At 35.7% G+C, this 13,377-nt stretch overlaps 1 protein-coding gene across 4 annotated transcripts in view; it reads left to right on the forward strand.

The window, feature by feature from the left end:
• The window catches only part of Parg (poly(ADP-ribose) glycohydrolase), a 114,747-nt gene that overhangs the window by 15,977 nt on the left and 85,393 nt on the right, over nt 1-13,377 (forward strand). For all 4 annotated transcript variants that reach the window (XR_004116266.1, XM_031362024.1, XM_031362025.1 and 1 more), the window contains one exon: nt 2,975-3,049. Coding sequence is in view for 3 of the 4 variants with exons in the window: in XM_031362024.1 (XP_031217884.1) it covers nt 2,975-3,049 (75 nt within the window). In the remaining variant the exon portion in view is untranslated. The remainder of the gene's footprint in view (nt 1-2,974; nt 3,050-13,377) is intronic.

Raw genomic sequence — 13,377 nt, forward strand, 5'->3', positions numbered from 1 at the left:
ACAGTATCCTTAGTACTATTTCTGTTAATAGTGTGCTAGATAATTTGTACAGAAAGAACCTTGTGTTTATTATTGTGAACTAAAAGGAACTTGAGTAGTTGATGGCTCACTACAAACTAGCACCCAGCTTTCCTAATGAAGGACTCCTGGTAGACTACTGGTGGGGTTTGAAGACTAGAATAAAAGTAAATCCAGTTAGCCCACTTAATAGTGTCACAGATGGGGAGTAAACATTATTCATTATTACTCCTCATATTTGGATTTGGCCAGCTTAAAGTAAGACATCTGAGCTAGGCATGGCAGCACTTCTTGTGGTTCTAATCCCAGCACTCAAGTGTGCAATGAATTGTGATATGAAGTGTGATATGGCTGGTAGGTTGAGACTAGTGTGAATGATACAATGATTTCATACTGTAGTATGAGATCCTGCCTCAAAAAAAGAAAAGAAAAGAAAATTGTAGCTCGAATTAAACATGCTCAGCTTTTTGCTTACAGTTATTCCTTAAACAATAGCCTATAGTTGTCTATATGCTTTTTATATTGATTTAGCAATTATAAATAACCCAATAAATAAAGGAGGATGTGCCTAATTATATGCAAATACTCTGCTACTTATATAAGAGAATTGAACATGCTCATTTGGTATCCTGAAGTGGACTTGAACTAATCTTCTGTAGATAACATGCAATAACTTTATTGGGGTTAATTTAACTATAAAATGTGATAAAGGAATTAGAAAATAAGCAGTGTATAAAATGTTGTTCTTTATCAACTTTGAGGAATCATGTAAAAGCATACTCTTTTGACATTTGTATCTACTCTTGAAGTCACCACCACAGCCAAGATATTCTGTTATCCCCAAGGATTCTCCTTGCACCTTTATAATTGCTTTCACTGTCTACTCTGGCCTCAGATAAAAAATTTGTTCCTTTTTCCACTAAAGAGTAGCTTATAATTTTATGTGAGAGGAGTCTCATATGTGCTGTAGTGTTTGATTTAACTGAAAACTTTTAAGATTCATCTTTGTGATTAAATATATACATGCATCATTTGGCCATTTATTTGTTTGTAGACATTATTATTTACTATATCGTAAAACATTTTGAAATAACCTACTACCAAGGACTAAGAGATAACTCTTTAAACACCTTTTAATTCTTAACAGAAAATGTTATTTATGGCTTGTGAAAGAAAAATAAAAGCTATTACTTCTTGTTCTATGGTTAATGTTTTCTTTTCTGAAGGACTGTGGATATCCCTTGATTCCTAGTAAATATGATATATTTTTATAGGTTTGGGTTTTAATGTAGATACTTGTTCATTGTGTGACATGAAATATTTTCTAGGAAGCCTTTTTAGTGATAAAACAGCATGGAAACTTTATAGTAATAATTTAATTCAGTGGCTTTCAGACTTGTATATTCCCTCAGAAAAAAATTGAATTATTGTGGGACGGTGGTGGTACACGCCTTTAATCCCAGCACTTGAGAGGCAGAGGAAGGAGGATTTCTGAGTTCCAGGACAGCCAGGGCTACACAGAGAAACCCTGTCTCGAAAAAATCAAACCAAAACAAAAAACTGAATTATCAATATAATTGTTATTGAATTCTACTAATTAGTTTATTAATGATATAAAATATGAGCAAAGTAGATATTTAAAAGAATTAGATAAGAACTAATTATAAATGTTTCTTCTGCACAACTAATGGATTGCTTTATGCATATCTAACTGTGGAAACCCAGTATATAGTATCATTTACTCAAGATATTTAAAACTTTCACCAGTAGATGGCATAGTTTGACTTACCATTCTATACAAATGTATTATTGAACTGGTAGGCTTTGTATCATCATACAAAGTTTTTTTACAGCTGTGGTTGATTTCTGTGATAAAATATAAGTGTGCTTACTTCTTTGGCCGAATAATAATTCAACTCTGTAGAAGGGTTTGAGAAAAGTATGTATACTTTTTCTATACTAACAAAGTTATATTTTATACTTTATAAAAATAGTTAACAGTACAGCCTAGAAGATGGATCAGTCAAAAAATATTTGCCATGCAAGCACAAGGACCTGAATTTGGCTCCCCAGCACCCATTTAAAACAGCTGAGTGTATGTCTATAACTTCAGTGCTTAGGGAGATGGAGATGGGCAGATCCATAGGGCTCTCTGGCCAGCTAGTTGTCAATCAGTGAGTTCCAGGTCAGGGAGAGACCCTGTCTCAAAAAATAAAGTGAAGAACAATTGAAAGAGACACTGAATATGGACCTGTAGCCTCTATACTTACATTCACATACTTATCCATGTATCCACAGGAACATATCAATACATACAGCCCATGCTCTCTCTCTTACATGTGCGCATGTGCACACAAACACACACACACACACACACACACACACACACACAGAGCTGAATGTGAGGGGAAAATACCATTTTGTACTTTAAGATAATGTTCTTCAATCATTTTTCTTTTAAACATTTTCTTCCCTTATTCCTGCCCAATGTTATTTTAGTGCTACAAGTAACGGTATCTCTTGTGTATGATAATATCTAAATGGATAAAGTATATATAACTCTATATGTGTAGTGATCTTAATATACATATGTGTGCGTGCACATAGAGAAATAAACAACCATATGCACACAACATATATCAACCACAAATCATTGTAATTTCTTTATTTTTTAATCCCCTAAGGTCTGATTTTTGTCCAGCTGGAGTGCATTGTCCCCATTTAGAATGCATGCGTTAGGGTAATTATGTTTTCTTCCTATTGTTTAACATTTATAATCTCATTTGTCTTATGTGAATAATAATTAGTCTGCATTCTGTTTCTCCATAGCTACTAATGTGGAATAGCTAATGTAAGAGGAAACTCGCTTAGCATTACGAAATTTACTGGAAGTAATTTGCAAAAGATAACTTACATGACTGTGTTATAAGATTTTTGTTTCTATTTTTTTCCATAGGATGCTATTCTGAAATACAATGTGGCATATTCTAAGAAATGGGACTTTACAGCTTTGGTTGATTTCTGGGATAAGGTAAAAGTGTTCTTACTTTTTTATTTTTTATTTTTTGGCTGTAAGATACTACTTTTTAAAAGCTTCTGAGAAGAATACATATAATTCTTCATACCAACAAAATTTTATTTTACTTTAATGGTTTTTCAAATGCTTATCTTAGGTAGATAATTTGTTTTATTTGTTTATCTGAAATTTTGTTTTATTCCCTTGTTAAAGTAATCTTTCCTTATATTATTAATACTATTATCATTGTCAGTGGAACTGTCTTTCATGACTAGATTTTCCCTCCCCATTTGAGTTTTTAGACAGGGTCTCACTTTTTAACTTAGGCTGCCCTCAAACTCCTCACAGTCTTGCCTAGTCTCCTCAATACTGGGATTACAAATATGAGCCACCACACAGGTATCATGACTTGATATATAAAATCACTCCTATACTACTATGTAGGTTGCTAAATTTTACACAATAATAATGTGTGTGTATGTGTAATAACACAGTAGTAACTTGTGTGTTATGTATATGTATGTATTCCCATAGTTTAGGTTGTTTCTTCGGATTACTGCAGAACTTAGGTGTTTAGGTGAAAAGAAATAAAAGCACATTAACTCCTCCGACTCTGCATGTATGCTGTAAAGTGATTCTCCCTAGCTACAGCCACACTCTATGCATTCAGTGTGGTAAGCGCTGAGCAGCAGCGCCTCTCTCTCTAAAAATTGCCAGGAACCCTTTTCTAAATGCATTTTAGAGTGAGATGTGTTGGAGCATGTTTTCATCCTAGCACTAAAGAGGCTAGAAGATTGCAAGGTTAGGACCAGCCTGCATGTAAAGAGTTCTAGTTGAGCCTGCACTATGCAGTAAGCACCATCACATCATTTGTTTAAGATATTTGGGTGGTTTCCTTGGGCTTTTTTTGAACTTTGTACTCATTTTTGAATGGACATGAGTTTTGATGCTTTGAGCTAAATATCCTAAACTGTAGTTGCTAAGATGTTTTAAGTGTAAATTACTTACTAAAAAGAGCTGCCCCAAACAACGACAACATACTTCTGTTAAGCAATTAAGTTTCCACTCAGGAATAGATTTGTATACAATCTTTTAAACATTATATACAATTTGGGTCATTTGCATTTCTCATTTACTTTCAATCCTCTCACGTACTTATCCTTCATTTGCTAATAGTAGAAAATTGGTTTAAAATATTATGAATTAAAATATCTTTAGTATTCCCTAGTTTTGATTATATGAGAGAATAGTTATTAAACTGTGAACATGAGCTATTTTTCTACCTAGCTGTCTTTCAGGTAAATAATTTTGAGGAAATTAAAATCATTATTATTTTTCCATTTCATAAATGAGTAGCTGGGACTTCAAGATGGGTTTGTTCATCCAAAGTGACATAGTCTGTCCCTGGTGGGAACTGGCTAGCCCGGTCACATGCAGTCATTCTGTACTGTTCCTCTATGCATAGCTCATTCCTGCCTGCTGCCTTGTTTTCTAAGCAGCCGTCTCTCCAGATCTAGGCTTTTCTGCATACCCTTTCCAAATGAGATGCTACCTGTTTCATTTCAATGTGCCTTAATTTGTCTTTTGGGACTCTTTATTATTGGCATCATCTAACAGTTTGAAGCATTCCTGGTAGAGACTTGAGCATCCTGAGCTTTGTGTCTTTGGTTGCACTTGGTGCAATGCCTTATAAAACTGTCAGGCACTGTAAATGTTTATGGTCATGGCTTCAGCTGTGACCAAGTGTACAGATTGGTTTGCAGTGTTATCAATCAATACAGGAGAATATTAGATGAAAATTCCTTTAAATTAACAAAGAGTGAAATGTTTGATATTTCTGTCACCAATTCCTCCCCAAGCCCACAACACTTTCAGATACAGTGACCTCTGAGCTAATGACATTTCTGGTATCCCGTCAGTTCATTTCCTGTGGCATTAGTAGACTAGTAATCTGTGTTCTCTAGGACTTCTGATGGTGATCCAGATGAACATAGTTGTCAGGGGTAGATGGGAATATTATTTAAAACTTCATGTTAATACTGTTGATTGGAAATAGTCCTGAAATATGAAGATGCAGTTGACTCAATAGACATTGCACTGTTCTCTATTTTCCACAGTGTGTAACAAGCACACACATCTGTAAGACTTCATATTGCACAGTAGTACTTTCAGACTCATTGTGTATCTGGATCATGATGGCCTTGTTAAAACACAGAATTAAGAAAGAAAATTAGCCTAGGGACATAAAACTGTATGTGGTTCCAGAGGTCACATTAGAACCACTGATGGCTCTATAGTCTTAGACATGTTATACATGAAGAGGTCAGATAGCCACTTTGATTTCTGTATAGAAATGCTTTAAGAATCTAACCCAAGCGTCAAATATCTGAAGTCACTCTTTAGGTTATAGAATGCTAATTCAGTGTTGTTTCTTAAAAATGATTCGGTCCTAGGCATATTGAATGAGGATTTTTAATGTTAATACTTAAAAATGAACAAATATGTTGATGTCTAAACTTTACATCACTGGCTATTTTTTACAATAGATTCCTAGCAATATAATTATTTGAGTCAAGTATATTAAGATTAAATGTGAAATGTCTGCACAGACTCATTTTGAACACTTGGTTTCTAGCTAATGGGTGCTGTTTTGAGAGGTTGTGGAACCTTTTGTGTGTGGAACCACAACTATGAGCTGATCTTAGCCATGCTTTCTCTGCCATGAGAAACAGTACTCTGTGAAACCACAAGACAAATTAAATCTTTTAAATTGTGTCTTGCTGTGTATTTCATTGCAGTGTTAAGAAAAGTGACTAGTACAGAACACTGGCACTGGGAATGGTGTCATTGTTGCTGTAAACCAGACTATGTGGTTCATAGGCCTTTGTAGGAGAAATGAAAATGAGTTTGATTCGTGTGCTGTAAAAACTGCTCTAATAGAGCAGTCTAGTGGTAGTGCAGAAGACCACAGTGCTGGTACAAGTGCAGACAGGAAAAGATAGCAATGAGGTGATGGGGGGAAGCAGTGAAACTGGACTAGAGAAGCCATTTGTTAGATTTAGGCAGAACATTTGACCAGGTTCTGTGGTATCTGGAAAAATAAGTGAAGGAATTCAAAAGTAATGGAGTAAGGAAATTTCAAGACACTATAGCATTCAAGTTGTGGTATAGTTATTGCTCAATGTTTTTAGTGAGGATTATGATGAAAATTCAGAGCAAAATAAGCTAAAGAAAGATGTGGAAATATGTAGGAAAAGAGTGAATTGGGTTAAAGTTGTAGAAAGGGGGATAATATTAAAGAGTCTATTTATTAAAGTTTTAGTATAATTAAGTGTGATTATAGTATGATTCATACTGGGACAATAGAAAAGGTGCCTTGAGGGGAAGACCCCAGCTGCTGATGCTTCAGCTTATATAAATGCAAATTCATTTCCAACAAGAATTCCTAAACAAAGAAAAATTTCTGGCTGCCCTGCTTGAGCAGGACTCCCCATATTTTTTTAGGTCCACCCCGGGAAGCTGCTGCTGCTGCAGCTTCTGGTGGGAGGGGGCCAGGCCAGGCTACTTTTTAGCTAGGGGCATAACTTAGTGTTTCCTACATTGAGCTACTTTTGCAGGCATGCAGGATGCAAAAGATAGAAGCAGAGATCCATGAAGGTTCCAGAAAACCTGTTGAGCCAGCAGCAGGTAACAGTAGTATTTTCTTTATGGAGGTCCTGTACAGCCTTTGTGTAAAGATGTAAAGTAAAGCCCAAGTTGTAGTGCAGCTATGTTATAGATGCCAGAAATGTGAGATACCCACTTAGGAAAGCTGTTGGCACTGAGTGTGATTCCAGAGTTGTTAAAGTCAAAGCCTAGGCCCTGGTAGCACTGGCCACCCATCTTCAGTAGGCTAGTTTCAGAGAACAGTAATAGTAAAAACCAAAGAAAGATATATTCAGTGAAGCACATCAGGAGGAGAAGCTAATAGAAGTTCAGTAACTTTTTGTCCCTTAAGGACGACTTCTGAGTCCTGATAGGAGGTTTTGGTTTAAGTAGAGGTCAAAAGGTATGTATAATTAAGCAATCTGGTTTGAGGAGTGGTACCATCCTTCACTGATTCTAGTAGCTGTATTGTAGGCTCCAGTAGCTCTTGCAAGGTAGTTCCACAAGTCAGAACTGTGGAATCTGGCTAACAAATTCTTCCCAAATGACACTGGGTTTTGACTCTTTTCTTTCCCCTATCATGAGATTCCTTGGAAAATTCTAATTCCTTGTGGATTATTATTTCAATAGTTTAATAGCCAAAGGAATGGTCGAGGTGGTGTAACTGTCTCTTTTAGAATATGTTCATTCTGCCCTGGAGGACATTACAAATGGAATCACCTAGCAAAGAAGCCATATATGCTACAGGTATTAGAGCTAGAGGGGCATGAGGCACAGATAATGCCAGTATGAGCCCCAGGTCCTGAATGTGTGGAGCTCGAGGGTTTGTTTTTTTTGGGGGGGGGGGGTTGTTCGTCTTGTGCTTATGTACCTGTTCTTCTATTTTTGGAACTGGATTGTTTATTCTGTACCATTGTATGTTGGAAATATATAACTTGGCTTGGATTTTACAGAAGCTCACAATATGGAGATTGCCTTTATTTTTCAGAAGAGACTTTGGCAGCATAGCAGAAGAAGTGGTCTAATAGGGCCTAGTTGCCATGGAAAGACAAAAGAATTGTATTTGGGGTCATTGGACAAATATATAGATGACATAACACTTGATTAGTTCAGAATATTAAAGGATACAGTTAAAGGAAACAAATCTATTAGATGAATACCAAATTGATTTGATGCTGTATAGTCTTTGTCTATTTTGACAGAGTCTTTAATCACATAAAGATAAAGCCTCTTAGAAAAGGTTAGTTCTTGGGCGAATAGCACCTTCACTTTGGATGGCAGCATCTCATGGGGTCCTGAATTGAATAAAATAGAGAAGGCAAACTAAGCAGTAACATCCATCACTCTGTGTTTTGACTGTGGCTACAGTACAGCTATGTGTCAGTCTGTTGCCCTGATTTGCTACTCCATCATACTGGACGACTGTACCATTGAACTGTGAGCCAAAGAAAGCTCTTTTCTCTTCAATTGCCTTTGTAAGGTATTTTGTTATGTCAAGAAGACAAATAAAGAGGGAAATGGTACAGATATGTTAGAGCTGTTGCTGTAATAAACTTGACTGTCGTTCTGGGGCAGTTGGACATGATTTGCAGGAGAAATGTGAAAGAGTTTGGAACTTTGGGCTGGAAAAGCCCTTGACTAGTATAAGCAGACCATGGGTCATTCTGTTGGGAGCTTTGGAGACAAGAGCATTGTGAAAAGTGTGGGTCTGGGTCATGAAGTTTCAGCAGGAAACAAATAATATTCTAAGTGGGTTAGGGAACAGTGGGTGTTCTCATATGAATCTGGCCATGTTCTTCCTGAATCCTGAGAGGAGTGAGGCTTAATTTTGTTTGGCAAAGAAAATTTGAAGACAACATAGCCTTCAGGTTAGTCTCATCCAGGTCTATGGGCAAATAAAAAATAGTTCATAAAGATAAGAAAAATACAAAGTTTGTCCAGTAAAGGAAGTTTAACTTTTAGATGAGGAACCTACAGCAGAAGATCTTTAATTGTTAAGAAAATAAACTTTTTAAAAGAGGAACCTGGGACAGAAAATGTGTCCCAAGGACAAGACTTTACCCACCAAAATCTCTAACATGAAAATGCAAATCCATTGTCTCTGAAGTTACTGGATTTCAAAACAAAACAACAACAACAACAAAAGCCCCAAAACAACTAGGAAAGTTTTATCCCAGAGTCAGCACATAGAAGCTAATGCAGCAGTATTCCAGTGGCCAGGCTTCCTCCTAAGATAGCAACAGAACTGGGCAGCCATTGTCCTCTCAGTACTAGTTTTGTAAGCATGAAATATGTAAGATTTGGGTGGGAAGGGCTGAGGTTAATGGAGCTGTTCTGTGCCACAGTTCCAGAGAATTTCTGAGGCCAGGCAATGAGTGGCAAGGTTGGAGTCTTCTAGAAGCCAGAAGAGGCATTGAATTCCCCTGGAACTAGAGTTAGAGAGGATTGTGGGTGCTAAGAAATAAGTATAGGTCCTCTGTAAGAGCAGCAAGAGTCCTTAGCTGCTGGACTGTCTTTTCAGCCCTTTTCTAAGAATGTTATATACTTGTACATATGCCTGTATGCATTACCCATTTTTAAATATGTTTTTATTTTTGAAACAGGGTCTCATTGTGTACTTCTGGCTATCCTAGAACTCACTACATAGACCGGGCTGGCCTCCATCTTGCAGAGATCCACCTGTCTCTGCCTGAGTGCTGGGATTAAAGACATGTACCATTACACCAGGCTTTGCATTACCCATTTTACATTGAATTTTGCAAATAGTATGAGTAATGGACTCAGTTTTATTATACTCTAAATAAAAAAAAATATTTACTGTGCTATATGTTCATACAGGAACATTTTTACAGACATATAAAATATGGAGGTTAGAGAACAGCTGTTCACAGTCAGTTCTCTCCACCATATGGGTTCCAGGAATGGAACCCAGATCATCAAGCTTTTGAAAACTTCCTTTATCTGCTAAGCTGTCTTGCTAGCTGTCAGTTTATTTTCTATGCAAACATCAATTTATAGTTAATTTTCATGCATTTATTATAAGAAATAGGGGTCCAGTTTCATTATTTTGATTATGGCTAGTCAGTTGTCCAAACACCATTTGTTACAAACATGTTGGCTTGGTACTCTTCTGAAAACCTAAGTTCCTATATGTGTGGAAGTTTATCCTAGGTTTGATTATTCTACCTTTGTAGTAAGTTTTACAATCAGGAAGTGTGTTTCTCCTACATTAGTTCTTTCTGCTGTTTATTTGGCGTTTTTGAATCTTTTTCATTTCAATATGAATTTTAGGATTAGTTTGTACAAAAAACAAGCTTTTGGGTATCTTTTATAATCATGTTAGAATCCAAATTAATTGTGCCTTTTGAGTTAATGTTAGTAATTTCAGGACTACTTTATTGAGCTCTTGACCCTTGGCAGCCATAAAGTAATAGATTCCTTATCTCTATCCCTCTGACAGGAAATTGGATATCTTGGTATCCTTGAATCTTAATGAGTCTGCTTTTTAAGAGATTTAATTTCTGATGCATTGAAAGGTTAATCAAATTGATACAATGTTTTCTTTGTCACTTAAGTTATTGAAAGTAACATTTGTATTTTTCTTGTAATTTTCTTGGCTTTAAGTGAATTTAGTGGTCCACTTCCTTAAACTAATATTAAATTTGATACCTTGAGATGGCAGTAAAACATCCCATTGGTGCCTCTTTGACCTTGCTGGGTACTAATTGTTTCATCCTTTCGTTCTTTTTTCCCTTTCCGCTATAATAAGAATGTTCAGCTAGGACTTCCTTCATCCTCCGGAGACCTTGCCCCTAGTGTGCACAAAAGGGTCAGGATGATATATATATGGCAAGTTTGTGCAGATTTAGTGTAGATCGTAAATATAAGGTGATTACCCAGGTGCAGATGATGGTTTTATAGTTCTTTAGGGAAAGGATTCATTTCTGTTTTTATTTACCTTGTCAGCATGCAGAGGGTTAAAGGAACTTAAAACCAGATCAAATACTTAACTGTCTTACTGCGTTCTTCAAGTCTTTGCCTGTGTGTATAATGTCTTAAATATTTGTATTTGTCTGATATAGTTATGTCTATATCTAAATGTATGCTTAGAATGCCTTATTGTATATTACAAAATTTTGTTATAGTTTTTAGTCTTAGTGATGTCACAGTAGTCTATCAAATTGACATTTTCTAAGCCATTACAGTGTTATAGATTTGAGAATATCTGTATAAAGCATATCTAGAGACTTGGGATATTTTTTCTGCTCTGAAGAATAGTTATTCTGTCATTGTTCTTGTAGTTAACTAGGTAATTTAGATGTTTACTAAGTGTGTTTGTTTTCTTGTCTGCCACATCTTGGAAGAATAATATAGATCTTTGTCAAGCGTAGCCCACAGGGACAGTGCTGCCCAGGCCTTCAGTAGTTAGTGAGAAGTGAGTGTCAGACATTACAAATGGCAGCAGTAATGGAAAAGGAGTGCTTTATTGCAAGGGGAATAATTGTTTGGCTAGTTTGAAATTATAAGTGAATTATGTTTGTTTTATAGATTTTCTGTTAACCTGTATTAATATTCTGGAGTAGGGATGCTTTTCAATCTAAAGAATTCTTAAATATTTGCCTAAAGGATTTAGAATTTGTTGTTTAATTTTTAAATTTATTTTTTTATACATATTTTTTTTTTTAGATTTATTTATTTATTATATGTAAGTACACTGTAGCTGTCTTCAGATGCACCAGAAGAGGGCATCAGATCTCATTATGGGTGGTTGCGAGCCACCATGTGGTTGCTGGGATTTGAACTCATGACCTTCTGAAGAGTAGTCGGTGCTCTTTCCCACTGAGCCATCTCACGAGCCCTAAATTTAGTTTTTAACTGATTAGAATTAAGAACTTGGGGCTGGAGAGATGGCTCTGTGGTTAAGGGCACTGACTGCTTTTCCGGAGGCCTTGAGTTCAGTTCCCAGCAACCACATGGTGGCTCACAGCCACCTGTAATGGAGTCTGATGCCCTCTTCTGGTGTGGGGGAAGAGAGTGACAGTGTACTCATATACATTAAATAAATAAATCTTTAAAAAAGGAAAGAATTAAGACCTTTAAAAACTATATATTTATAGACACCAAAGTGACATTTTAATACATGTTTATTCTGTATAATATTTAAATCAAGTTAATGATTTAACTTGTAATGACTTTCTTAAACATTTATCATTTCTTTATAGAAATAAACAATGAAGATCCTTACTTACAACTTTTTAAACATTATTGTTATTTTTTGGTCACCTTGAAATGCTGAGCATCATGCTTCATTAAAGAGGAATATCCAGTGAAATTTAACATGTATTAACACTAATAATAAAACATGATTCTTCATTACTATTATTACCTGCAGACCTCTGTCTTTGTAAGACTCACGGGGCCTGTAGTTCCAGTTGTGGCACATGAGCATCTTATTTTGGAATGGAAGTGGAAGTAGTGCTGAAGCCATCATTATTTTGTCAAGAGCCAGCAAAAAAATTCACAGACATCAATCTATTAATTTGTAATTTATAGTTACTTATATTAGGTACACCATGTTGAAATTGCAGTTATTTAATGGTTTTGAATCTTGAGTGCTAGTGTTGGCCTTCCTTACTGCCAGCTGTTAGAAGGATTGGGAACAAATCATGTTTTTTATGGTTCTCCTGTGTGGCATTCCACAAAATTAAATCCAAGCACTTCAATAATTTATATTCCGAATGGATCAATATTCTTACTCTTGGCGTTTTTCACTGGAGATTTTAATGAAATGCCCTATATGTTAGTGAAGGTTTTCTTATTTTAATGCATTATAAAGGATCTTTAAACGTTTCCATCTTTTAGCACCTGTGGCATTCATTATTTCATTTCACTCTAATGAGTGAGCTTGAAGTTTGTGTTGCACATTAAAGCCAGAGACTGAGGAGGAGCATGGGTGTTATGTTGGAGGAGCCTCTTCTGTTTCAGGGGGTAGATGGTGGGTGTAACATGGATGTTTGCTTTACAGTTATTCCTTAGCCCATACACGTACTGTTTTAATTTAAATATTTCATACACTATTTTGATCATGTTTTCCCTCCCTTCAGCTCCTCCTGCATCCTCCCTACCACTGCTTATCCAACTTGATGTTCTTTCTCTTTTTCTCAAAAACAAACACAAAAATCAAAACAGACAAGAAAAAGCTAACAACAGCAATAAAAAAAAAATGCCAAAATGAAACAAAAGGCTTTAATGAAAGAAACCAGGGGGGTTGTTTTAATACACATAAATTTTATGAGTATGTATTTTATGAAATGTGCAAAGTATTAAAGAGCCTAAAATTGGTTTATGTAGCAACCTTTTTTTCCCCCAATAACTGCGTTGGTTGTGAAAAGTAGACCTAAAGATTTTAGTAAGTAGTTTATTTTCCACTCCGTCTTTCATTTTATGCTTGAGATAAAAAGATGTATATATTTATATTTTTCTCATTTCTTTGTTGATTTTTTTCATAAAGGCCATAGTAAGCAACAGATACAGTTTTTTGGTTTAGATTTTTTTAATCTGTGGCTCCAAAAGTAGACAGTGAGAGATGGAGGTAGAACAGTAAGAGGCAGATAAGGAAAGAATGAAAACCTAAAGCAGACAAACTTTGTTCTCTGTATAGCATAGACGTATAGCATATATTCTCTCTTGGAAACTAC

Source organism: Mastomys coucha, unplaced genomic scaffold (assembly GCF_008632895.1).
Source record: "Mastomys coucha isolate ucsf_1 unplaced genomic scaffold, UCSF_Mcou_1 pScaffold9, whole genome shotgun sequence".
Taxonomy (NCBI): Eukaryota; Metazoa; Chordata; class Mammalia; order Rodentia; family Muridae; genus Mastomys; species Mastomys coucha.